Source organism: Mustela erminea, chromosome 12, assembly GCF_009829155.1.
Source record: "Mustela erminea isolate mMusErm1 chromosome 12, mMusErm1.Pri, whole genome shotgun sequence".
Classification (NCBI taxonomy): Eukaryota; Metazoa; Chordata; class Mammalia; order Carnivora; family Mustelidae; genus Mustela; species Mustela erminea.
Genome location: NC_045625.1, coordinates 35986235 through 36013607, shown reverse-complemented (window position 1 = coordinate 36013607; position 27373 = coordinate 35986235). Strand labels below are relative to the sequence as shown.

The 27373-nt window shown below is 37.6% G+C and overlaps 1 protein-coding gene across 10 annotated transcripts in view; it reads left to right on the top strand.

Annotated features, from left to right (window-relative positions):
• Nucleotides 1-27373, top strand: part of LOC116570649 (phospholipid-transporting ATPase FetA-like) — a 116905-nt gene that overhangs the window by 17159 nt on the left and 72373 nt on the right. For all 10 annotated transcript variants that reach the window (XM_032308024.1, XM_032308028.1, XM_032308029.1 and 7 more), the window contains one exon: nucleotides 13314-13391. In XM_032308024.1, coding sequence (XP_032163915.1) covers nucleotides 13314-13391 — 78 coding nt within the window. The remainder of the gene's footprint in view (nucleotides 1-13313; nucleotides 13392-27373) is intronic.

The window sequence follows — 27373 nt, the reverse complement described above, 5'->3', positions numbered from 1 at the left end:
TCTGAACTTCATGCCAAAGCAAATATTATCAATATTATGATAGTTAATCTATTTCACTGCAAATCATAATCTAGCATTTTGGTTTTACGTCAGCCTCTGACCCCTCTTTAATGTTAGTTTGAATTAGATATTCTATCTCAGTAAAGAGCCAAAACCAGGTTTCTGAGCCTAAAAACTGAAGTCCAGATCTTGGACTTAAGTGAATTCAACAAGATAAATTCCACTTTCTTGAATTTTATCTCATATAACTGTCAAATGTAACCCCTTCACAACCTTGCCATTGCCAATGCCTATTTATTCACCTATTTATTATTTTTCCTCTGGATTACAGTAGTAGCATCTCAACTCATTTTCTGGCCATCACTCAGACTACACTTCACACTGATGTATCTTTAAATCATAAGTTTCAAAACATTGTGTTAACTTTTTAAGTATTTAATGGCATTCTGCAATGTTCTCCACTCCATGACCTTCCATATGTTGTTCCTCAGCCCTGCCTGGAAAATTCTGTCTCACATATTCATTAAGTTAACTTATATTTATGCTCTGAGGCTCAGCAGAGGATCTGCTCCAAGAAACTTTACCTGATCCCCACAATTTGGTTTAGATACTCTTCTTTTGCACTTCCATGACACCCTATCCTTACCTCTATCATACTATCCACTACACTATAGAGCAATTTTTAACTCATATGTCTTCTCTACCAGACAGTGAATTTCTTCACAGCAGTGAGAAGGATGTTGTGTGATTCTTTTCTATATTCCCTAGCTCTTAATGTAATACTTAATTTGTTAAATGAATTTAAGAACCTCTTTTATAATTTTATTCATTTCATTTAAACTTCAATAAGCTTCTGCATTCTCCTTTCATCTCTTTCAATCTGCACTTCCTTTTTGATCCTTGAACATTTATCCCTAGCTACTTTTTTTTACCCACTTTGAACTTGTCACACTCTTGCTGTTTCTTCAGAATCATATGACCAACAGACTACCATGTATGTGTGCATGTGTGTCCATTAATGAATGAGATTTTCAGGTATCACTGTTTGTGAAATATAATCTTCATATATAATTCCTCCCATAGAATATAATATGATTGAATAAAAATAGTTTAAATAAAATGTAATTGAAAATATAGGTAACCTCTGGCTCATAAATGAAAATTACTACAGGGCACCTGGGTGGCTCAGTGGGTTAAGCCGCTGCCTTCGGCTCAGGTCATGATCTCAGGATCCTGGGATCGAGTCCCATATCGGGCTCTCTGCTCAGCACGGAGCCTGCTTCCTCTTCTCTCTCTCTGCCTGCCTCTCTGCCTACTTGTGATCTCTCTCTCTGTCAAATAAATAAATAAAATCTTTAAAAAAAAAAAAAAGAATGAATGAAAATTACTACATAAATGATAGCAAGTAGACAAAAGTCTTTGAGATGAAAATCCTAAGGAGTTGGGTACATTCACCCACTACCTTAATGAGTACTGCGCCCCACACAGAGCATCCAATTGAGATTTATGCTTCAGTAAAATCACTCTATAGTGATTTTCAAGGTATTGTGAGCTTTCAAGGTTGCTCCTGAAATATACAAATATTGAATCTGAGAATGCCAGGTTTGCAGTACTAGGCTTGATGATGTATTAAACAATGTAAGTTATGGGTTTTGACCTCAAAAAGTATACAGATATTTCCCTTTATTCAAAGGACTCATGAATTTCAACCTGCTCTAGGAAATCCTGTTTGAAAGAGGTAGTGAATGAATAGTCTCTTTACAGACACATTTTTAATTATTTATACTTTTCAATTATTGAATAATGACTGTGATCACATTAGATTTATAGATTAATCTGGGGGATAATTTGTATTTTTGCAGTGTTGAGTCTCCTTATCCAGGAACATGGTATTTCTTTACTAATTCAGGTCTTCTTCTGTGGCCCTCAGTAAAATTTGTATCTTTTCATATAGACTTAATTTGTTAAATGAATTTATTGTTAGGTTTATTAATAGATATTTTAAATTTTGTTGCCATTTAAGTGGTACTTTTTCTATTATTTTTCTAAGTGATTATTATAAGTATCTAGGAAGGCTATTTCATTATAAATTTATTTTGTGACTGGGTACCTACCAAAATCTTGTTATTTCTATAATTTCTAGAGTCATGGAATAGTCCTAAGAGTGTAAGGGAGGGGCAGTGGAAATTTTCTTGTCCAGCCTTCTCATGTACAGATAAGACTCAGAGTAGTCCAAACAGGTTTGATTGAAATCTTAGATCTTATGAATATCTAGTCATTGAGTTTGACAAAATATGGTAAAGAGGTTAAGGAACAAGACTGAGAAAATAGACTGCTAGAGTTGGACCTCTCAAATCTGCATCTTCATGTGGTCCTCACCAATCTAAGCTTTATAAGTTCACAAGTTCAATATATAGCCTGTCTTGGGAGTGACCAGGTCTCAGGAGATCAATTCACTCCTTTCTTTCTAGCAAGAATAATTTATCAACAAGACCACTAAGTTGGAAGTTCAACATGGAAAATCTAATAGCATCCAGGACATTGTTTTCTCATGGCCAGCTCTACCCAGGAGAACAAGTTAGAGATCCCAGAATCACAGCAAAGAGAACTGAATGTACTCTCGTAGTCTTTTCTGTTCTAATCATTATATTAGATAAATATCCAATGATATTTCTTTCCAAATAACTCTGTTAGGTATTACAATGAGAGAAACCTTTCCCTAGGCAAGAGCTGAAAACAGTGATAAATGTTTCAATATTTTCTCTTCTAAAAACTGTCATTCCTTCACTCTCTCCTGACCAACATGTTAGTTTTAAAGAGTAGAGCCTCTCTTAGATTAGCTCTATTTTAACTTCATGGCTTCCTCTCTAGAGAGGAACCCTAAGCTCTGTGTGAAATGTGTTTAGACTGTACTTTAATCTTACCAGCTTGCTTATTTATTGATTTATATTTGTGGCGGCGGGGCAGGGGGGAGGCAGAGGAAGAGGGAGAGAGAGAATCCCAAGCAGGCTCCATACTCCACACTCAGTGTGGAACATGACCCTAACATCATTACCTGAGCCAAAATCAAGGGTCAGACACCCAACTGACTAAGCCACCCAGGTGCCCCTATCATCTCTTAAACAGATTACTTTAGGAATATTTCCATAGATGGGTTAAGCATTTATTAATGTTGATTCTTGTTAACTGCCTTTCAAGGGCTTGGTGAGTATGTTTAAAATCTGGTTTCCCAATTCTGTATATACCTTTTTCGGGTACTATAGCTTCCCTATCAAACATAACACAGCTTCTTGAGATCAACTATAAAACTAACCACTAAGCATGACCCATCAGTAGTTATTGAAATTCAGGGATTGTCGTGATTTTCTGTTAGGTGGAGTTGCCCACCTGCTCAATCTTTTGTCAGAACTGTTACCCTTGCTTTAGACAACTTTATCTGGGTGATACCATGTGATTTGGAATTGTTGGAATAGAAGGAAAATATGTAGAGTGAATATCAGTAGTTATGTTGGAAATCTCTAAAGATAAATTGGAAAATTGAAATCCCTAAAAGGATTTGAAGTTGGATAAGCTTGGAGTGGAGTGCATTTAAGCAGCAAAGCCAAAGTGTCCTAGATCTATGCTGAGAAACTAGTAAAGTGCTCATAAATCATTTTATTGGCTGCTGCTTATTCAGTAAATAAGTAGATCAGCCAGATTTTAGGGCTCAGGACCCTGAACACCTGTTTGGTTACCACAATTATCATATGCTGGAAGATGAGGATGATACTATATTAAGTAGCACACTCAAGGACTGGGTGTTTATCTCAGTATTCACCAGCTGGGAAGAGATAAAGATAGAACTTACGGAGGCTTTCTTTTGGCTCTTGCTTGCCTCCAGGGCTTATAGGACTCAGGAGAAATTTAATGAATAAAGGAATTTATAGGTAGAGCTGTCTGAAAATGTAGAGACCATCTTGAGAGAGTGATTTCTTCTATACTGGAAGTATTTATGTGACTTAGGGTTGCTAAACACAAGGAATGACTGCTCTGGATGGAAGGATGGATTAGGTATCTCCCAGTCCCTTTTTAGTTGTGAAATTCTGTAATTTCCAGCATCAGAGTAACTCTGAGAGGCTCTCCAGGATCCAGGGTGGCTCCCAGCACAGACATTACTGGTGGAAGTGGAGAGCAATTCTGAAAGTAATTATTTTTACCTGGGCTCAGTTTAATTTAGTTCACCCTGGTTATTCAATGATTCTGCTTAGATCCAATAAAACCCCTTATGATATGAGAAAACCACTTGACAACTCCATTTGGCACTATGATCCAGGTATGTTCCTAGTTTAGTCTCAAAGCCAGCATTTCCTGGGGACATGAGAGCAGGGAACCTAATTAATACTGGAGTGTCTTCAACTCCCACAGCTTGTTGACCTGGTAGCATTAGGAAAATTCTGCCTTCTGCCGTAAAGTAGAGTAGTAGAGCACAGATCACTAGCAGAAAACTGACATGTGGGGCCCAGAAAATTCCTCACGACTTATGATTTTGGATTCTGTGAGTTGCAGACCCTCTCCACTTCAAGGCTGCCACATTTGTAATAAAGTAAGGCAGCTACAATAATTAAGCTAAGTTAATTTGGATTGATTTTAACTAAGAGATGTACAGATCCCAGAGCTGATTTTAAACATCACCTGACAAAGTGTTTGTATGCTTTATAGCACTTGTCTTGATGAAGTTATCACAAGAGACATCTTATAACTTGTATTTTTCAGAAAGGCTAATATTCTTAATAATTTTACCTACTGCTTGCCTTCGTTCTTTTTTTTTTTTTTTTCCCAAGTTCAGCCAATCCCCTACTTGGAAGCCAGGCTCTGTGCAAGGGTTCTAGAAGACACAGAAATTAATTAGACATGTTCACACTAGTCAATCTGATAGAGGAGATACAATTCAAGAAATAATTATAACATAAGGAAAAACAAATTATTAGAATATACCAATGAAGTAAGATAGCAGTTGGGAGAAGTGGGGGAATTATTTCTGGATCAGAGAAAGGGAGAAACTACATGGATTCATGGAATTTGAGCTTGCCTTTGTTAAGATAACCTTTGAAGGATTTTTACTGATACAGAGCAAGGGCATTACCCTTGGAAGGGACAGTGTGAGTAGTGGCATAGAGGCAGGAAAGTCTGGGCTGTATTTAGGGAATTGTACATAAGCCAATTTCAATAAAGGTAAATAGTGGAAAAGAAAGATGAAAGAATAGTTAGGGTTCAAATGAGAGCATCTTGAATGTGCAGCTGATATCTGGACTTCATTCTGTAATCCATGGGGAGCCACTGCAGGTTTTGACCTGCTCAGGAAGAAGACATGATCAGTGTTCTGCTTTAAGGTGACAGCGGATAGTTTATTAAAGTCAGAAGCAGATAACAGGATATTGAATCCAGAAGGAAAGTAAAAGGAATCTGAGATGATAGTAGCAGGATTAGAAAGGAAGTAATACCTTCAAGAGGTCCTCAGATAGAATATATAGGATCTGGCAGGTAATCAGATGGGGAACTGAAGGTGATTCTTAGATTTCATGAACAAGTTAGAATAGTAAGACAGAAGAACAGGTATGTTAAAATCAGGAAAGTAAGAAATATCATTTTGGAACATGATTATCTCGATAATCATATTCTAATTGTCAATCATTGTCTTTATGTTATGTGATTCATAATATAAATCACATAACATAAATCACATAAAAGAATCACATAACATAAAGACAGTCATTGTCTTTATGTTATGTGATTCATTTCCTAAGAGGAAATGTCTAACAGTATGGATTTGGGACTAAAGATGGTTTTAGGAGCCTGGTATAGAGATGAAGAGAGAGGATTTGATATCATGATTCAATAAAATCACACACAGACATCAGAGAGGAGAATAATGCTTTGAGGAATAGCCCATGTTCAAGGCACTGTAGAAAATGCTTGATATACTTAATATAGTCTTTGCAACTAAGGTGAAGCAATTATCTTCATGTGAGAGATGAAAGACTAAAGTTCAGAGTGATTATCTCATTACCCCAAGGTCACATAATTAATAAGTGTTGGCTCCAGGGTTTAAATTTAGGTCAGCCTAACTGCTACAACACATTGCAAAGCAATCAAAGAAGTAGGGGAAGAAAAATGAGGGAAATGAATTGTCATGAGAATAAAGAAAAGCCCAAGTATCTTAATGAACTATGTGCTGGCCATGGGACAGAAAAGACTGGTAAGGAAGCAAATGTCTTCAGATAGTTCTTAGTAACTCCAGCTTTTGCTGGGAATCGGTGCCAAGGCCACATAGACGCCGGGCTTAGGTAACTCAGAAAGGCTATGAAGGGACCTTGAACTGTGCTTGCCCTAGCTGGAGGTTGAGTTTCATCTACAATTACACATTTTAACTTACTCAAACACTTATCCCAGAAGTTTCCAGGTGATTTTCCAACCTTCTTTTGAGCAGGTGAAACTGTTTTTTTTTTTAACTTAAAATAAAGGAAAATACCAGATAAATGTAGAGTTATTCAAGTTGAGAGAAAGGAAATGCCCTCTACTTCCTCCTTGCTCTTCTCTACCCTTAACTGTATTTCAGGCCCAGAGGAACCTGCCTGCTCTACATAACACCATTTGAAAACCCCTGCTATACTTTTTCTTTTTCATGAATGAGAAAGGGAAGTGATTATTATTATAGATAAGAAAATCTAGAAAAGTGAAGGTAAAAGTCATTTGCTTTAGGTGCAAATAATTTAGGAATCTAACTTTGAATAGAACAGAGGTTTTCAAACTCCCCATTAGTCAGTGTTCTTTCTGGCCCTTGACTCCAGTTATAAAACAAATTTTATTTGTTTAAAAAGAAACATAACGTCTGCTTTCTAAGATTGCATTCAACAGACATTTGTTAACTACCTTTATGTGCAAAACAGTTAAGACTAAGTAAACATTAACTTACTTACATAGACTAAAAGAAAAGGAAAATAAATGATCCAAAAACATATTTTACTACTTAATAAGGAGTTTACATTGTGAGACTGCAAATTTACAAGCTCGAGGAGATTATTTGGTCAGACCCAATTTTAAGCTTTAGGCAGACAAGAGAGGGTTTTTGTAGCACACAACTGCTTTATAAAACCTGCCTTCTAGATGAAGCAGATAACTCCTGAGGAAGACCTGGAGTTTGAAAATAGAAGCAGCAGCTAAGAAACTATAGTATTTTGTAGGTTTCTTTCTACCCATTTTGTATTTGAAGTTTATATTAATCTTTAGTTTTTTTTGTTTTAAACCACCTGAACCCAAATCCAAGTTAATTGAAAGGCTATTCAAGGTCTATAAATCACTTTTTGAAGAAGCAGGTTAAAAATCAAGGTACTGAGATTCACTTCACTTTCCCTATTTAGAGAAAACAGAAGAGGAAAAAAAGAAAGAAAGAAAATCCACAACAAAGGAATGTAGCAAGTTCCCAAAGCCAAGAACCTGTTAGAAAACAGAAGGAAATTTTGTCATCTAAATGGTCTCATAGACAAATATATGTTTCAACACCCTCCTACCCCTCTCAGAATATTAAAGAAGATCCTTATTTCCCTGAAGTGTTTTCCTGTCAGAAAGTAGTTGTGATTGAAATAAAGAGATGAAGCGGGGACTGTAACTGAGAAGAAAGGGAGAATGTGGAGTCCTGGTGGGTTTTGGACTGTGCTTCTTGAAAGCATTTGGGTAAACTTCCTTTTTAATTGTGTATGTGCTTCTATTGCTTTAAAAAAAATTTTTTGTTAGCTTTGGTGAGATTCATGTGATATGAATTGGAATGGGGGAGCCTGATTTCTGGAATAACTAGGGATTTGTGGGTTGGATATAATAGTTCACTCTGGGAAACCTTAATGGAATAGTTTGAAAGCTTTCATGATTTTGTATGACAGTCTGGGGGAAATAAAAGTCTTAGTTTTAGTCAGGGGATGATGAGCACATCTGCTTCTGTGTGAGAGTCCTATCCTCAAATTCTGACATGCAGAAGTTTGTTCCTTTGTTGATAAAACACTGTATTCACTGAAAGACAGATTTGTTCACTAAGAGCCAATTATGAATTTTATGCATGCAGTCTATGACAATATAGTACTCAGAGTCATCAGCTATGCTGGTATCACAAATATGCCACTGCAAGACTTCATTGTGTTTTTATAGTTTATGTAGTTTTCAGACAGAGCTAAATATAAACTTAAAGACTTTCTCCAACCTTTATATTTAATAAATTTACTAATTTTTTATGTATAATAACTGGGCAGGGGGGATGCAGGATGCTGGCAGCACAGAATCACAGTTAAGGCTTGGAGGAACTTGAAGTTGGTTTGTACTATTTTGCCAGTTGGAAGACTGGAAACTGGTAGATCAATACTCCATCCCCAACCCCAAGTTTCAGTAAGGTTGTCTTTATGTTATGTGATTCAGTTCAAGGACTAGGCAGCTTAAAGATTATCAGCTGAAGGTGGGACCTGTTTTTTCTACCTTTCATTCTCATATCTAAATGAAAAAGAGTTTTAGATTCTCTAACCGTGTCTTTTTTTTTTTTTTTAAGAGAGAGAGAGAGGGGGAACATGAGCAAACATGTGAGAATGGTGGGAAGCGGGGAGCAGAGGAAGAGGGAGAGAGAAGGTTAAGCAGGCTCTGATCTCAGCTCAGGCCCTGGCACGGACTCAATCCCACAACCCCGAGATCATGACCTGAGCTGAAATCGAGAGTTGGATGCTTAACTGACCAAGCCACCCAGGTGCCCCAGATCCTATAACCATGTATTAGAGATGCTGGTGCTATTTCTTGATTTCTCTTTGATGCCTTTTCTTATATCTCTAGTGTTTTCCAACCTTCTTTAAAATGTAATGAGTCTCACCCCCAAATATTTAGTAATTACAAGGGAAAAATAGTAAGTTTACAGTGGAGAATTCTGGCAGACACCATCTTAAGCAATCTAGGTTATTATCACCAGAAATACACATGACAGTACATATCCCCTGAAAGGATACACTGAGAAGGGTACATCAGACAAACCCAAGTTGAGGTACACTTTACAAGACAATTGGTCAGTACCTTTCAAAAGTGTCAAGATCATGAAAAACAAGTAAAGAATCAGGATCATTCACAAGTTGAAGAAGACATACAGCTAAATGCAATGTAGGATCCTGGATTGGGTCCTGGAGCCAAAAAAAAAAAAAAAAAGAAAGAAAGAAAGAAAAGAAAAGGACTTTAGTGGAAAGAATTGGTAAAAAATAATTTCTGTACTTCAGTTTATATATTTTTTAAAGATTTCATGTATTTATTTGTCAGAGAAAGAGAGAGAGCACAAGCAGGGGGAGAGGCAGGCAGAGGGAGAATCAGGCTCCCTGCTGAGCAAGGAGCCCAATGCAGGACTCAATCCTAGGACCTTGAGATCATTACCTGAACCAAAGGCAGATGCTTAACCGACTGAGCCACCCAGGTATCGCTTCAGTTTATATTATTATATGAAGATTAAGATTCTTAGTGTATAATTGTTCTAATATGGTATATAAAATATTAATATAAAAATACAGTGTGTGAAGAGTATATGGAAATTCTCTATACTATTTTTGCAGCTCTTCTGAAGTTTGAAATAATCTCAAAATAAAATGTTTTCCTTTTAAATGTGGTGACCCAAATTGGCCTCTTCTTTCAATAAGGATTATTAAAATATTGCTCTCCTGGGGCGCCTGGGTGGTTCAGTGGGTTAAAGCCTCTGCCTTCGGCTCGGGTCATGATTCCAGGGTCCTAGGATTGGGCCCAGCATCCCTGGGATCAGGCTCTCTGCTCAGCGAGGAGCCTGCTTCCCTTCCTCTCTCTCTGCCTCCTTGTAATCCCTGTCTGTCAAATAAATAAATAAAATCTTTTTTTAAAAAATTAAAAATTACTCTCCTGAATAAGAGAGGAAGGGTATTTCATATGACTGGTATATTTACTTCTTTAGTTCTTTTGGTATTTAATTTAACTTTAATTTTTTAGTTCTTTTAATATTATGTGTTGAAGAGATGTAAAGTTTATAATAAATGTGTAAGTTTAAACAGTAACAATAACAGGAACACAAGTGTAGCTTGAAGCTCTCAGTGTGCCTTTTCCATCCTCCCACCCTCTCCTAATTTTTATCTTGAATTTTGTACTTTTCATTCTCTTGCTTCTCTTTATAGGTTTACCTTAAAATATATGTCCCTAATGATACAGTTTTGCATGATTTTTAACTTTATGTAAGTGAACTATCATATGCATTCTTTTACAATTCCCCCCCTAAATATTATATTCCTGAGATTTAATCATGTTAATGTGCTTACCTGTCGTTCATTCATTTTCACTGCTATGTAGCTTTCCATTATATGGACATACCACAGGTTACTTCTCTATTCTATCATTAATAGCTATTTGGTTGGTTTCCAGTTTTGCTGTTAGGAAGAATGTTACCGTACACATCCTTGTATATGACATATTATGAGAGTCTCTCTAGGGTGTATACATAAAATGGACTGGCTAGATTGTAGGGTAAATGCCCCATCAACTCTAAAAGTTAAATTGTTTCCCAAAGTATTTGTTCAGTTTTTAAGACCATCAACAGTATGTAAGTGTTCCACTGGTTCTACTTTTTCCTCTGGCACAGTATTATTAGACTTAAAACTTTTTACCAATTTAGCAGGCATGTATATTAAAATTTTTAAAAGTCACCATTTATTGATTGTCTACTTTGAATCAAGCACTGTGGCAGACATTTTCATACCTTATTTAACTTAATCCTTTCATAACTCTTATTCTCAGTCCTGTAATAGAAACTAATGCTGTACTTGGTTTATAATACATAATTACCCCCCAACCCTCCATCTCTCTGACAGATTTATTCTTTCATGGGCCTTTCAACATCCTGTATCTCCCTAATTTATTTCCTCTTTCTTTTTTTAAAATCTCAGTCTAGAAGAAATTTGAGGGAAGACTCTGTGATTTCTAAGTAGTTAATAACTTGCCCCAGCTCACACTATCATTAATTAGTAGCAGACTGAAATTAAATCTGGTTCTGTAGCTCCTAATCTTTTTCTTTTCTCTTGTCTTTTCTTCTTTTTTCCTCCTCTCTCTCTCTCTTCCCTTTTTCCTCCCAAATTCCATTTCTTCCTCCCTTCCCTGACATTCTTCCCCTCTGAAGTTTTTTTTTTTTCTTTTCCTCCTCTGAGTTAAACAGCTTAAATATACTTTCCACTTGGCTGCTATGTAATGTGATGTGCGTGCAGAGAATGTCACCAGATTGGGTGAGTTCCTGATTCTAGCTAAACAGTTGTAACTCGGGCCCCTGGCTAGCCAGTAAGTGCCTTATAACCATTTGACATTTCTAGCTATGCTCCTTGTGTGGATTTGGCCAGACTACTCTCTCAGAGCTGCTGATGGCCCTGCAGGGGATGGAGAGAAGCCAGAACTTCAGGACATCCCACACTTGGCTCTTCTTTCTTGGCAGCTGTAGAAACCCCAAGCCTACTGTGAAGATGTAGGCAACTTACAGAAGGACTGGATGCCTAGAGAATGGTGGTATTAGAACTGCTAATATTAGACAGGAAAACACAGATTCTATTGACAGAAGAAACAGACAGTAGGTTGGGATACAAACCTTGTAGCCAACAAGTACAAATAATCTTGTTTGGCCTGCACAGTATTTAATTTTCTTTCTTTTTCATTTGGACACTTTTATAGGAAGCATGCACTCTCCAGTTTGTCACAGTACCCAGCACTTCATTTCCTATTGTTTTACATCTAATTGCTGATAACTTCCTGGCCCCTATTTGAGTTATTTGTTGCAACTCTGCCTAGATTACTGAAATCTGAATTTTATCCTTAATGAGGTCACTTGGGCCTCACACAGAGCAGAACTGAAAGATAATTGTTATTCCAAATCACAGTTTTCCAGCAGCTGTGTGTGTGTTGGTTTTGTGTGTTTTGTTTTGTTTTGTTTCTCCTGATCTTGGCTGGAAATATCCTTTTATTTAGACTTTACATTTCCCTAAATTTATAAATTTTCTCCCATCTTGGGAGATGATTAAGATGAAAATACCTATAAATTTTTCTAGTCTTGGCTTATCCACACTTAGTGACTTGTGAGACCTGTAAGAAACTAAATAGATTTAATAGTGTATATGTATACTAGTTCCATATACTCTTTTCTAGAGAATTTCTAGAGAAATTCTAGAGAATTTCCATATACTCTTCACACACTGTATTTTTGTGTTAATATCTTATATACCATATTAGAACAATTATAAACAAACTTAATTAAAGATTAAAATAAATGTACTTTATTGGCCTTTTCTCGGTGTGGTTAAGGATAAAGAGAAAGAAGAGTTTTTCCTGTATAGCAAACTCATGGGGTTTCATAAAGTATAATTTTCAACTGGTTAAAAAACATGACTCATATAAATATAATGAGCAGGTGTCAAATATTTTGTAATTCATTAATTAATGATGTAATCAGAAATAAGTTAAGACCAGTTCAAATGAAAATGTAGGAGCTAAGTATTTACAGGAAATATAATAAAGAAAAGTTAAGATTTCTGAATTATACATAAAACTAACTGAAGTACTAAAGTGCACAAGTCATAACCTTTGGAGTTACCTTTTTCATCAAACAAAAAATATTTGTATCTCTATGGGATAGAAATCTACACGTTAAGCTCTGCCTACAGAGTTATAGAATAGTCCCATCAATAGAAAATTTAAGATGTCAATCAAGAACTGCACTAAGAGGGATGCCTGGGTGGCTCAGTTGTTTGGGCAACTGCCTTTGGCTTGAATCATAATCCCAAAGTCCTGGAATTGAGTCCCTCATCGGGCTCCCGGCTTGGTAGGGAGCCTGCTTGCCTCTCTGGTCCCTTCCCCTCTCATGCTGTTTCTCACTCTCTCTCAAATAAGTAAAATCTTAAAAAAAAAAAAAAACTGTACTAAGAGACACCCAATAATTCTTTTGCCTGTTTCCAATGCTGTTACTGTGCAGCGTTGGTGGTGTAGTGGTGAGCATAGCTGCCTTCCAATGCTCTGTTACAGATAATTTTTCTGACAAAATGTAGTCATCAGTCTAGAGTTGATTGCCAGAAAGTGGAATCTGTTTGCCAAACTTTGAAAATATAGCTTTAAGATGAGGACATATGAAATGAATTCTAAAATTTAGCATATGTATCTTAGAGGTAGATTATTTTGGATTTCAGAGAACAAGTTCCAAATTTCTTAAGCACATGTTTAAGTGAAATGGTATTGGCATGAGAAATTCTTATACTGAATCTTTATTTCCTTTACAGAAATTCCATGGAATTATAGTTGGTACTATTCTGCAATGTCTCTAGTTGAAAGCCAAAGTGAAGACAGACAAAGTGAAGGTAGGTGAACTTAGTAAATATCTAAGTCTCTGTGTCATTATTACTGCATGCATGAGTACACGTGCTAATATACATATGACAGACAAAACTGACTGGCCAGTCTATCAATCAGACCACACCAATCTACCAAGCAACTGACCAGGAAGGGAAATATACTTTGCAGAAGTACTTTGTCCTTACAAGTACAAGCTCCTCTGTTTGGTTATCTGGGAATTCTGATGTGAGTAATTCCAGTCTCTTTTGTATTTTTATCTATTTTTATTTTATATTGTACTTTTATTTGGAAATTCACCAGAAAGGTCTGTGTTCCTTTTCCTCTCCTCATCCTTCACAACTGCCTCCTGCTAAAAAGAAGTGGTCAGTGTGAAAAGTTGCGAAAACACATAAGGTCCTCCTTTGCAGACTCTTTGTGGATGGAGCAAATAGATCGGCTATGATATTAAGATTTCCATACCATTTCCATGCTTTCCTGTGGTGCATCCAAGTACTAAAGGGAGCTGGAGTAATCATGCCTAAGCCTGACATGAGAAAAAATTTTTTTCTGACATAAAATTTTCAAAAAGGAAGCCAGAATGTAGTTCTATATTTAGAACTGACTGACATGAAAAGGTTTTTTTCTGACATAAAGTTTTGAAAGAGCAAGCCAGAATGTAGTTCTATATTTAGCTTCCTTTTGAGGAATGAAGAAGGTGCAGAGAATGAAATTAGGTTACTGATTTCAGGTCACTCTAAACTTCTTTACTTTCTGTCATTGTGCAGTTGTCTGATTCCTGAAGGGAACTTATTGCAAGAGCATGTAGTTCCATAAAGAAGAATTCCATCCCAAGGGCACAGGCTTTAGTTCCAGGAAGAGGAAGTCAGGGATATCCCAACTGAGGGAAAAACCAGGGAGTCCTTTCCTACCCTCAGAACTGCTAGAGGAAAGAAGGCTAGAGAAAACAAGTTAACTGATCAATTTCTCCTACATCTTCTTATGAACAGAAAATATGGGAGAGAATACTTGAGGGAACAGTAAATTCAATGCAAAAGAACAAGTGGCAGTCATCAATAAAGACTGATTTACTGACTCAACAAATATTTATTGATCATCAAACGAATGCCAGCCACTGTGGTACATGCCAGCAATACAATGGCAACAAAACTAGATAGAATCCCTGCTCTTATGGAAATTATGGTTTAGTGAAGGACAGCCATTAATTAAGTAATAACACATCAAATAATAGCACAGAGAAATAACAAATTATATGTATAATAAGTGCTGTGAAGTAAAGATCATATGGGGGTATAGTGGTTAAGAGCATGGATTCTGGAGCCATACTGTTTAGGCCTCAATCCTAGTTCTGCCACATACTATGTTATCTTGGGCAAATCTCTTCATTTCTCTATGCTACAGTATTTCATCTATGAAATCAGGCTAATAGTGCTATCTTGTGTGTTGTGAGGATTGAATGAAGTAATATTTGTAAAGCACTTAGGACAGTTATCTGGTACATGGTAAACACTAGGTAAATATGTAAAAAAAATCTAATCTATAGGAGCTTTGATGCTTTTGTTGTTGTTGTTCAGGAAGATAATTAAGAACTTGAACATTTATAAATGGGGTTATTTCAAAAGTCCAAAGTTTTACCAGTGAAAAATAATTGAAACCACTTTTCCTGGTCTAAACCCCTTTAAGTAGGCAAATACTACCTAGTAGGATTTATTATTATTTAGAGTTATTGCTTGTGCTGTTTTGAGTGGTGAGCGATTAAGATTGATCCATCCAAGATGTTGGCCTTTTAGCTTGAGTCAACAAAATAACAGTGGCCAACCCAGTAATTTGGTTTCTGTCCTTTTCTAGGCTATCAACCTATTCTGGTTGGAAAATTTACAGTACATAGAATGAATATTGACTGGTTCTAGTGTCTTGCTTATCTACCTTCTCCTTTCTATTTTTTACCATTTTCTTAGTTCAGCCTGTCATCATTTTGAAAGTTGACTATTAAACAGTAATCTCTTAAATCATTGTTATGTCTGCAATCTCTTCCTCTGTAAATCCGCCATCTTAATCTTCTGAAATTCCAATTTTATCATGTTTTTCCCTGCTCAAAGTCTTTCTGGGATTCCTTGTCAGCTACTAATAATTTTAAGGTCATCAGCCTAACATTAAAGCCCTGACTTCATAGGCTTGTATCCTGCCTCCTTCAGACTCTTCTTACTTCTGTACTATCATACAACTTGTCCGGTCTCAGTGCCAAACTTTTCATTAGGTTCTTCTTCCTGCCCACGTACCTGTCTCCTATATTTATATTGAACCTATATTCATCTTTTAGATTTAGTGCAAGTTTATCTCCATGAAGCCTTCTCTGGCAATTCCAGCCACCAACCTCCCCCGCCCCCTCCCCTGCATTGTCTTTCCATCTTGATTACTTACAGTGCTTAGTTTCTGCAGTTTTTAAAAATAATAGCCTTACTGAGATATAACTTACATGCCATTGGATTATCATTTTAAAGCATAGAATTTAGTGATTTTTTAAAAAAAGATTTTATTTATTTGACAGAGAGATCATAAGTAGGCAGAGAGGCAGGCAGAGAGAGAGGGGAAAGCAGGCTCCCTGATGAGCAGAGAGCCCGATGCAGGGCTCCTTCCCAGGACCCTGAGATCATGACCTGAGCCGAAGGCAGAGGCTTTAACCCACTGAGCCACCCAAGTGCCCCCAATTTAGTTACTTGAAGAATATATTAATGGAATTATACCACGTGACCATAATTTAATTTTAGAACATTTTCATCACTCCCAAAAGAAACCCCATACCCATTAGCAGTCACTCCCAATTCCTGCCTTCCCCAGCCTCTAGCAACCACTTTCTATCTCTTTTGATTTGCCTATACTGGACATGGTATAAATAGAATCAAAATTTTATTTTGATTTTTTGGCCTTTTGTGACTGGCTTCTTTCACTTACTATTTTCAAGGTTCATGTTGTAGTATGTATCAGTACTCCATTCCTTTATAAGGCTGAATACCATTCCAGTGTATGTATATACCACAATTTATCCATTCACCAGTTGATAGACATTTGGGTTGTTTTCCCTCTGGAGCTATTATGAACAATACTGCAATAACCATTCACGTATAAGCTTTTGTGTGAACATAACATGTCAATTTTCTTGAATCTACAATTCATTTTAAGCCTTTCTTATATCCTATTTTGAATCCTTGCTTTACTGTTTTGGTTCTATCTTGTATGATTCTACTAAATTGTAATTGGCACTGTGCCTACAGAGTTTCCTCTGTTTTGGAAAGTATATATGTATGCATTTGTATGTAAATACCCTGAAAAGGAAGGGATGCAAAGGGTATATACCAGTCTGTTAATGATGCTTTCCTTGGGAAAAGGAGAAAGAGGGGAAAGGAAACTTAACTTTTTTTCTTTATATTTCTAATTTTACATTTAAAATATATTTATGTGTTACTTTGGGTGTTTGAAAAATCATTAAAAAGAAAGTGTAGGGGCTCATGGGTGGCTCAGTGGGTTGAGCCTCTGCCTTCGGCTTGGGTCATAATCTCAGGGTCCTGGGATTGGGCCCCGCATTGGGCTCTCTGCTTGGTGGGGAGCCTGCTTCCCCCTCTCTCTCTGCCTACTTGTGATCTTCCTCTCTCTGTGTCAAATAAATAAATAAAATCTTAAAAAAAAAAAAGAGAGAGAGAGAGAGAAAGTATAATCACAAAAGAAGAGAAGTTGGAGAAACTAAAAGGAAAGGACAGAAAAAGAAAAAAAAGGAAAAAATAGAAAGGAGGAGGGGCATAGATATTGTGGCATTTGGAGCAGAAAATTAGAGCTTTAAGTGAAATAAGTCAAGCAGAGAGAGTCAGTCAATTATCATATGGTTTCACTTATTTGTGGAGCACAACAAATAGCATGGAGGACATGGGGAGTTAGAGAGGAGAAGGGAGTTGGGGGAAATTGGAAGGGGAGGTGAACCATGATAGACTATGGACTCTGAAAAACAATCTGAGGGTTTTGAAGGGGTGGGGGGTGGGAGGTCGGGGTACCAGGTGGTGGGTATTACAGAGGGCACGGATTGCATGGAGCACTGGGTGTGGTGCAAAAATAATGAATACTGTGATGCTGAAAATAAAAAATAAATTAAAAAAAAAATAGAATCCTACACAATACCACATTTAAACACAAAAATTAGACATATTGTATACTGTGTGAACATACTACAAACCATTGAATTGTACATTTTATTTTAAATAGGTGACTTGTGGGGCGCCTAGGTGGCGCCTTCAGCCTTCAGCTATCATGATCCCAGGGTCCTGGGGTCAAGCCCTGAATTGGGCTCTCTGCTCAGTGGGGAGCCTGCTTCCCCCTCTCTCTGTCTCTGCCTGCCTCTCTGCCTACTTGTGATCTCTGTCTGTCAAATAAAGAAATAAAATCTTAAGGTAAAATAAAAAAATAATAAATAGGTAAATTATATGGTATGTATATCTCAATAAAGTTATTTATTTTTTAAGGTATTATTTATTTATTTGACAGAGATCACAAGTAGGCAGAGGCAGGCAGAGAGAGAGAGAGAGAGAGGAAGAGGAAGCAGGCTCCCTGCAGAGCAGAGAGCCAGATGCAGGGCTCGATCCCAGGACCCTGAGATCATGACCTGAGCTGAAGGCAGAGTCTTAACCCACTGAGCCACCCAGGCACCCTCAATAAAGTTATTTAGAATAGAAAAGACATCTATAGTTTTTAGAATTAGTTTCTAGAATTATGTTTCTTTAGAAAATGTAAGGCAACAGTTGAACTAATTCATAGGGAATTTTCCTGACCCCAGTAACAGGAGCAAGGTAGCACGATAAAGTACACAACTCCCAATAAAATTTGCATCTCAATAAATAATATATTTTTAGTATTAAAATGTCCCATATAAATATTTAGGACATACTTTGGTTTTGTATCTTTATTTGCTAAACCTGACAATCATAAAGAGAATTAAGTTTTGAATCTCTTGGAGTGAAATTGCTTCTTTAGTATCACAAGGATTTTACTAATAGATCCAGCTTTGTGTGGATGGCATTTTGTTTCTAAGTGATGGACTTGATTATAAGTTCCCCAGCCTCTCATCTCCTATCCCAAGGAAGCTTATATGACTGGGAAACTCTGAAAGTGATATCTAGCAGTTCAATCAAACATGATCAGTTTTACCTTTACCACATTGATAAAAAATCATTGGCTCTACTTTCCAAATGATGTCAGAATGGCAAAGCACCACTCCCAACTTTCATCTATGTGGAGTGATATGAAGGATATTTCTTTCAGCTTCTCCCTTGAGAGGGAAGAAACCCAAGATTTCCAACAGGAATAGTGGATAGGACCTTTGGTATTGTTTTTTTTGGGTTTGGGTTTGGATTTGGGTTTTTTTTTTTTAAGATTTATTTATTTATTTTAGAGATTGAGAGAGGATAAGTAGGAGAAGGGGCAGAGGGAAAGGGAGAGAATTTTAAGCAGACTCCCTGAGGATTACAGGGCCCAGCATGGGGCTTGATGTCATGACCCTGAGATCATGACCTGAGCTGAAATCAAGAGTCGCATGCCTAAACAACTGAGTCACCCAGGAGCACACCCCCCTGCCCCCGCTTTAGTTTTGATCATGTCTTGAACTGTGCCAACTGACTGATCTTCTGTGGTACCCTATTACTAAATTAGGATTTGGTGGGTGCTTTGTTTTGTTTTGTTTGCTTTTATTACTATTTTGATTTTCTATTTGTTTTAGTACTATTTTATTTTCTTTTATTACTATTTTGGTTGTCCTTTGAGTAATTCTACTCTTATTTTCACTCAACTTGGACAGGAGAGTTAGTGAAGCTATGGGGAGCATAGACAGAGGCAGAGATAACAGAAGAGCTATAGTAGCTCAAGAACTGGACTTCTCATAACATTCAAGACTTTAGTGAGCTTCCTCTCCAGATTCTTTTCTTTTAGTTGAAAATAAATTTGATTTTATTTTTTAACTTTCAAAAGATTACAAGTATAACACAAAGACTATCCATAATCTTCTCACCCAGAATTCTAATTGCTAATATCTTAACACATTTGCTTCATCTGCATATATGTGTGTACATACCATATATATTTATATATAACATATCTCTTACATATATAATAATTAGTTGTTTTCTGAGAATTTTTTTAAAGATTTTATTTATTTGAGAGAGAAAGAGCATGAGACAGGGGAGGGTGTGGAAAGGGGAGAGGGAGAAGCAGACTCCCTGCTGATCAGGGAGCCTGATGTGGGGCTGGATCTCAGCACTCTGGGATCATGACCACAGCCAAAGGCAGCTGCTTAACTGTCTGAGCCACCCATGCACCCCATTTTTTAATACTTTTGAGAACAAGTTGCATCCATGATATCTCATCACCCCTAAATACTTGAATATATATTTCTCCTCATCCAGGACACTTTGCTACTTTGGCTAACATGTAACACTCCAAGTCAGGAAAGCAGCATTAATACAAAACTATCATTCGGTTAATAGACTTTTATACCACCACCACCACCGCCCCCCCCATTCCCCTCCTTTTAAATTTCACTAACTTCCCTAACAATGTCTCTTCTTCCTTTCTGGCACACTATCCCTTCCAGTAACACATGCTCCTATTATATCTTCAGCCTCCTAAAGTGTGAAACGTCTCTATTTCTCCCTGCCTTTCATGTTCTCAACATTTTTACTTCTTTATTTATTTATTTTACTTTCTTTCTTTTTAATTTGAGTATAGTTGACACATAATATTGCATTAGCTTCAGGTGCACAACATAGTGATTGGAAAAGTTTATGCATTATGCTGTGTTTACCACAAGTGTAGGCTTGCATCTATCCTGATACATCAATACATCGCTATTAAAACATTATTGGCTATATACCTGATGCTGTGCCTTTTATTCCCATGACTTATTCAGGAAATACAAGTTTCCTCATATGGAATGAATAAGTCTCCAGGTTCTTTTTTTTCCCCCTCTTTTTTTTTTTTTAATCTTTTCATTCTCTCTTTTTTTAAATCTTTATTATTTTATTTTTTAATAAACATATAATGTATTTTTATATTGCTGAGGGGTACAGGTCTGTGAATCACCAGGTTCACACACTTCGCAGCACTCACCATAACACATACCCTCCCAGTGTCCATAACCCCACCTCCCTCTCCCAATCCCTCTCCCCCGAGCAACTCTGTTTGTTTTGTGAGATTAAGAGTCACTTATGGGGCGCAAGGGTGGCTCAGTGGGTTAAGCCGCTGCCTTCGGCTCAGGTCATGATCTCAGGGTCCTGGGATCGAGTCCCGCATCGGGCTCTCTGCTCAGCAGGGAGCCTGCTTCCCTGTCTCTCTCTCTCTGCCTGCCTCTCCGTCTACTTGTGATTTCTCTCTGTCAAATAAATAAATAAAATCTTTAAAAAAAAAAAAAAAGAGTCAATTATGGTTTGTCTCCCTCCCGATCCCATCTTGTTTCATTTATTCTTCTCCTACCCCCCTAAACCCCCACATTGCATCTGCACTTCCTCATATGAGGGAGATCATATGATAGTTGTCTTTCTCCGATTGACTTATTTCACTAAGGATGATACCCTCTAGTTCCATCCACATCTCGCAAATGGCAAGATTTCATTTCTTTTGATGGCTGCATAGTATTCCATTGTATATATATACCACATCTTCTTTATCCATTCATCTGTTGATGGACATCTAGGTTCTTTCCATAGTTTGGCTATTGTAGACATTGCTGCTATAAACATTCGGGTGCACGTGCCCCTTCAGATCACTACGTTTGTATCTTTAGGGTAAATACCCAGCAGTGCAATTGCTGGGTCATAGGGAAGTTCTATTTTCAACTTTTTGAGGAACCTCAATGCTTTTTTCCAGAGTGGTTGCACCAGCTTGCATTCCCACCAACAGTGTAGGAGGGTTCCCCTTTCTCTGCATCCTCACCAGCATCTGTCATTTCCTGACTTGTTAATTTTAGCCATTCTGACTGGTGTGAGTTGATACCTCACTGTGGTTTTGATTTGTATATCCCTGATGCCGAGTGATGTGGAGCACTTTTTCATGTGTCTGTTGGCCATCTGGATGTCTTCTTTGTAGAAATGTATGCTCATGTCTTCTGCCCATTTCTTGATTGGATTATTTGTTCTTTGGGTGTTGACTTTGCTAGGTTCTTTATAGATTTTGGACGCTAGCCCTTTATCTGATATGTCGTTTGCAAATATCTTCTCCCATTCTGTCAGTTCTCTTTTGGTTTTGTTGACTGTTTCCTTTGCTGTGCAAAAGCTTTTGATCTTGATAAAATCCCAATAGTTCATTTTTGCCCTTGCTTCCCTTGCCTTTGGCGATGTTCCTAGGAAGACGTTGCTGTGGCTGAGGTCGAATAGATTGCTGCCTGTGTTCTTCTCAAGGATTTTGATGGATTCCTTTCTCACATTGAGGTCCTTCATCCGTTTTGAGTCTATTTTAGTGCGTGGTGTAAGGAAATGGTCCAATTTCATTTTTCTGCATGTAGCCTTCCAGTTTTCCCAACACCATTTATTGAAGAGGCTGTCTTTTTTTCCATTGGACATTCTTTCCTGCTTTGTCGAAGATTAGTTGACCATAGAGTTGAGGATCTATTTCTGGGCTCTCTATTCAGTTCCATTGATCTATGTGTCTGTTTTTGTGTCAGTACCATGCTGTCTTGATGATGATGACAGCTTTGTAATGGAGCTTGAAGTCCGGAATTGTGATGCCACCAACTTTGGCTTTCTTTTTCAATATTCCTTTGGCTATTCGATGTCTTTTCTGGTTCCATATAAATTTTAGGATTATTTGTTCCATTTCTTTGAAAAAAAAATGGGTGGGATTTTGATAGGGATTGCATTAAATGTGTAGATTGCTTTAGGTAGCATAGACATTTTCACAATATTTGTTCTTCCAATCCAGGAGCATAGAACATTTTTCCATTTCTTTGTGTCTTCCTCGATTTCTTTCATGAGTACTTTATAATTTTCTGAGTATAGGTTCTTAGCGTCTTTGGTTAGGTTTATTCCTAGGTATCTTATGGGTTTAGGTGCAATTGTAAATGGGATTGACACCTTAATTTCTCTTTCTTCTGTCTTGTTGTTGGTGTAGAGAAATGCAACTGATTTCTGTGCATTGAGTTTATATCCTGACACTTTACTAAATTCCTGTACAAGTTCTAGCAGTTTTGGAGTGGAGTCTTTTGGGTTTTCCACATATAGTATCATATCATCTGCGAAGAGTGATAGTTTGACTTCTTCTTTGCCTATTTGGATGCCTTTAATTTCTTTTTGTTGTCTGATTGCTGAGGCTAGGACTTCTAATACTATGTTGAATTGCAGTAGTGATAATGGACATACATCCCTGCCATGTTCCTGACTTTAGTGGAAAAGCTTTCAGTTTTTCTCCATTGAGAATGATATTTGCAGTGGTTTTTCATAGATGGCTTTGATAATATTGAGGTATGTGCCCTCTATCCCTATACTTTGAAGAGTTTTGATCAGGAAGGGATGCTGTACTTTGTCAAATGCTTTTTCAGCATCTATTGAGAATATTGTATGGTTCTTGTTCTTTCTTTTATTAATGTGTTGTATCACATTGATTGATTTGCGGATGTTGAACCAACCTTGCAGCCCTGGAATAAATCCCACTTGGTCATGGTGAATAATCCTTTTAATGTACTGTTGAATCCTTTTGGCTAGTATTTTGGTGAGAATTTTCACATCTGTGTTCATTAAGGATATTGGTCTGTAATTCTCTTTTTTGATGGGATCTTTGTCTGGTTTTGGGATCAAGGTGATGCTGGCCTCATAAAATGAGTTTGGAAGTTTTCCTTCTATTTCTATGTTTTGGAACAGTTTCAGGAGAATAGGAATTATTTCTTCTTTAAATGTTTGGTAGAATTCCCCCGGGAAGCCATCTGGCCCTGGGCTTTTGTTTGTTTGGAGATTTTTGATGACTGTTTCAATCTCCTTACTGTTATGGGTCTGTTCAGGTTTTCTATTTCTTCCTGGTTCAGTTGTGGTAGTTTATATGTCTCTAGGAATGCATCCATTTCTTCCAGATTGTCAAATTTTCTGGCGTATTTTTGCTCATAATATGTTCTTATAATTGTTTGTATTTCTTTGGTGTTGGTTGTGATTTTTTATCTTTCATTCATGACTTTATTTGGGTCCTTTCTCTCTTCTTTTTTATAAGTCTGGCCAGGGGTTTATCAATCTTATTAATTCTTTCAAAGAACCAGCTCCTAGTTTCGTTGATTTGTTCTATTGTGGGTTTTTTTGGTTTCTATTTCATTGATTTCTGCTCTGATCTTTATGATTTCTCTTCTCCTTCTGGGTTTAGGCTTTCTTTCTTGTTCTTTCTCCAGCTCCTTTAGGTGTAGGGTTAGGTTGCGTACCTGAGACCTTTCTTGTTTCTTGAGAAAAGCTTGTACCATTATATATTTTCCTCTCAGGACTGCCTTTGCTGTGTCCCACAGATTTTGAACCATTGTGTTTTCATTATCATTTGTTTCCATGAATTTTTTCAAATCTTCTTTAATTTCCTGGTTGACCCATTCATTCTTTAGAAGGATGCTGTTTAGTCTCCATGTATTTGTGTTCTTTCCAAATTTCCTCTTGTGATTGAGTTCTAGCTTTAGAGCATTGTGGTCTGAAAATATGCAGGGAATGACCCCAATCTTTTGATACTGGTTGAGACCTGATTTATGACCCAGGATGTGTTCTATTCTGGAGAATGTTCCATGTGCACTAGAGAAGAATGTGTATTTTGTTGCTTTGGGTTGAAATGTTCTGAATATATCTGTGATGTCCATCTGGTCCAGTGTGTCATTTAAGGCCTTTATTTCCTTGCTGATCTTTGGCTTGGATGATCTGTCCATTTCAGTGAGGGGAGTGTTAAAGTCCCCTACTATTATTGTATTATTGTTGATGTGTTTCTTTAATTTTGTTATTAATTGGTTTATATAGTTGGCTGCTCCCACATTAGGGGCATAGATATTTAAAATTGTTAGATCTTCTTGTTGGACAGACTTTTTGAGTATGATATAGTGTCCTTCCTCATCTCTTATTATAGTCTTTGGCTTAAAATCTAATTGATCTGATATAAGGATTGCCACCCCAGCTTTCTTCTGATGTCCATTAGCATGGTAAATTGTTTTCCACCCCCTCACTTTAAATCTGGAAGTGTCTTCGGGTCTAAAATGAGTTTCTTGTAGGCAACATATTGATGGGTTTTGTTTTTTTCTCCATTCTGATACCTTGTGTCTTTTGATTGGGGCATTTAGCCCATTATCATTCAGGGTAACTATTGAGAGAAATGAATTTAGTGCCATTGTATTGCCTGTAAGGTGACTGTTACTGTATATTGTCTCTGTTCCTTTCTGATCTACTACTTTTAGGCTCCCTCTTTGCTTAGAGGACCCCTTTCAATATTTCCTGTAGAGCTTGTTTGGTGTTTGCAAACTCTTTCAGTTTTTGTTTGTCCTGGAAGCTTTTTATCTTTCCTTCTATTTTCAATAATAGCATAACTGGATATAGTATTCTTGGCTGCATGTTTTTCTCGTTTAGTGCTCTGAATATATCATGCCAGTTCTTTCTGGCCTGCCAGGTCTCTGTGGATAAGTCCGCCACCAATCTAATATTTTTACCATTGTATGTTACAGACTTCTTTTCTTGGGCTGCTTTCAGGATTTTCTCTTTGTCGCTAAGACTTGTAAATTTTACTATTATTGTTGTTTCGTCTTATGGTGTCACTTATCTCTCAAATTCTCCCCTCGTGGTCCAGTAGCTGTTTGTCCCTCTTTTGTTCAGCTTCTTTATTCTCTGTCATTTGGTCTTTTATATCACTAATTCTTTGTTTGCCTCATTTATCCTAGCAGTGAGAGCCTCCATTTTTGATTGCACCTCATTAATAGCTTTTTAGATTTCAACTTGGTTAGATTTTAGTTCTTTTATTTCTCCAGAAAGGCTTTTATCTCTCCAGAGAGGGTTTCTCTAATATCTTCCATGCCTTTTTCGAGCCTGGCTAGAACCTTGAGAATCATCATTCTGAACTCTAGATCTTACATATTACCAGTGTCTGTATTGATTAGGTCCCTAGCCTTCGGTACCGCCTCTTGTTCTTTTTTTTGTGGTGAGTTTTTCCACCTTGTCATTTTGTCCAGGTAAGAGTATATGAAGGAGGGGCACCTGGGTGGCTCAGTGGGTTAAGCCGCTGCCTTCGGCTCAGGTCATGATCTCGGGGTCCTGGGATAGAGTCCCGCATCGGGCTCTCTGCTCAGCAGGGAGCCTGCTTCCCTCTCTCTCTCTCTGCCTGCCTCTCCATCTACTTGTGATCTCTCTCTGTCAAATAAATAAATAAAATCTTTAAAAAAAAAAAAAAGAGTATATGAAGGAGCAAATAAAATACTGAAAGGGTGGCAAAGACCCCAGGAAAATGCGCTTTAACCAAATCAGAAGAGACCCTAAATTGTGGGAGGGAGAAAGGGGATAAAAAGAAGTTCAGAAAAAAAAAAAGGAAAAAAATTTAAAAGAGAAAACAAATAAAGAAAAAATATAAAAAAGAAAAATATATATATATATTAGATAAACTAGTTAAAACATTAAAAAAGAAAAGGGTAAAAGTTTAAAAAATTAGCAGAAGAAAAAAAATAAAATTAAAAAATAATTAAATTAACCGCAAGACTAAAGAATCATGAGGAGAAAGCCATGAGTTCTGTGCTTTGCTTTCTCCTCCACTGGAATTCTGCTGCTGTCCTTGGTAGGTGAACTTTGTCTTAGCTGGATTTCTTGTTGATCTGGGAGAGGGGCCTGTTGTAGTGATTCTCAAGTATCTTTGCCCGAGGCAGAAATGCACCGCTCTTACCAGGGGCTGGGCTAAGTAATCTGCTCAGGTTCGCTTTCGGGAGCTTTTGCCCCCTGAAAGCTTTCCGTAGATTTCCGGAGTACGGGATTGAAAATGGTGGCCTCCCAGTCTCCAGACCAGAGGAGCCGAGAGCTCAGGGCCCCACTCCTCAGTGCGCCCTCAGAGAAAAGAGCCCAATCACTCCCATCTCCCTGGCCTCTGGCCATGCTCCAAGCTCACCCAGCCTGCGACCGGTTCAAGGGAATGCCGAGCTTAGAGCTCACTCCTCGGCTCTGTCTCTGTAGCCGACTTCCCCGGCCTAATACCTAAGAGCTCTGCGACACTCAGACACCCCTGATCCTTCTGTGATCCTGTGGGACCTAGGGCCACACTGGCCCCGCGTGGGCTTCACCACAGTTTAGCCTCTGGAGCTATGTCCATCAGTGGATCAGACTTTTAAAAGTCCTGATTTTGTGCTCCGTTACTCTGCTGTTTCCCAGTAGCCGGCCCCGCCCCCTGTGGTCTGTCTTCCCATCACTTTGGATTCACTTCTCCACTGGTCCTACTTTCAGAAAGTGGTCGATTTTCTGTTTCTAGAATTGCTGTTCTTCTCTTTGATCTCCCGTTGGATTTGTAGGTCTTTGCAATGGTTTGATAAGCTATCTAGCTGATCTCTTGCTACCTGATGTAGTCTCAGCCTGCTACTTCTCCACCTTTTTACTCCTCCCGTCCAGGTTCTTTTTGATATTACACTCTATCCACCTTCTCCAACCATGCTGAATATCCTCCTGTTTGCTGACCTTGGCATAGAAAGATCAACAAAGGGGGCATCTGGGTGGCTCAGTTGATTAAGCCTCTGACTTTGGCTCACATCATGATCTCAGGGTCCTAGGATCAAGCCCTGATCAAGCAGGGCTCCCTGCTCAGTGGGGAGCCGACTTCTCCCTTTCCTCGCCACTCATGCTTTCTTTCACTATCTCTGTCACTCTCTCTCAAGTAAATAAAAACTTTAAAAAAAATGCTTTCTCTTGTTATCTCTGTCTCTCTCAGATAAATAAATAAGTAAATAAAATCTTTAGAAAGAAAGAAAGAGAGAAAGAAAGGTCAACAAAGAATT